A 400-nucleotide genomic window follows, 5' to 3' on the forward strand; every position below is an offset into this window, starting at 1 on the left:
GCCCCCAAACCCTAAACCCTAAACCCTAGCCCCCAAACCCTAAACCCTAAACCCTAAACCCTAATTCGAAGCAAAGACCCCTGTATCACCCCTCATTCTAAGCAGCATCTCTCCCCCCTCCCCCCCCTAACCCCCAAACCCTAAACCCTAAACCCTAAACCCTAAACCCTAAACCCTAAACCCTAAACCCTACCTGTGATGGGGTCGCTAAGCCGCAGGAGGTTTGGCTCGTTGCTGGTGATGTCTGTAACCTTTCTGATGATCTCTAGACAGTCTTCTTTAAACACTCTTCCTTCTCTCTGCAGGTGGGATCGAAGCTCCTGCAACCACAAACCCTAAACCCTAAACCCTAAACCCTAAACCCTAAACCCTAAACCCTAATTTTTTTTTTTTTTTTTTT

At 47.8% G+C, this 400-nt stretch overlaps 1 protein-coding gene across 1 annotated transcript in view; it reads right to left on the bottom strand.

The window, feature by feature from the left end:
- Positions 1–400, bottom strand: part of EMH_0069400 (serine/threonine protein phosphatase, putative) — a gene marked incomplete at both ends in the record, with an annotated part of 803 nt that overhangs the window by 178 nt on the left and 225 nt on the right. The window contains one exon of the mRNA XM_013498867.1: positions 194–320. Within this exon, the coding sequence (XP_013354321.1) occupies positions 194–320 (127 nt within the window). The remainder of the gene's footprint in view (positions 1–193; positions 321–400) is intronic.

Source organism: Eimeria mitis, genomic scaffold, assembly GCF_000499745.2.
Source record: "Eimeria mitis Houghton genomic scaffold, Emh_scaff3779, whole genome shotgun sequence".
NCBI classification, from domain to species: domain Eukaryota; phylum Apicomplexa; class Conoidasida; order Eucoccidiorida; family Eimeriidae; genus Eimeria; species Eimeria mitis.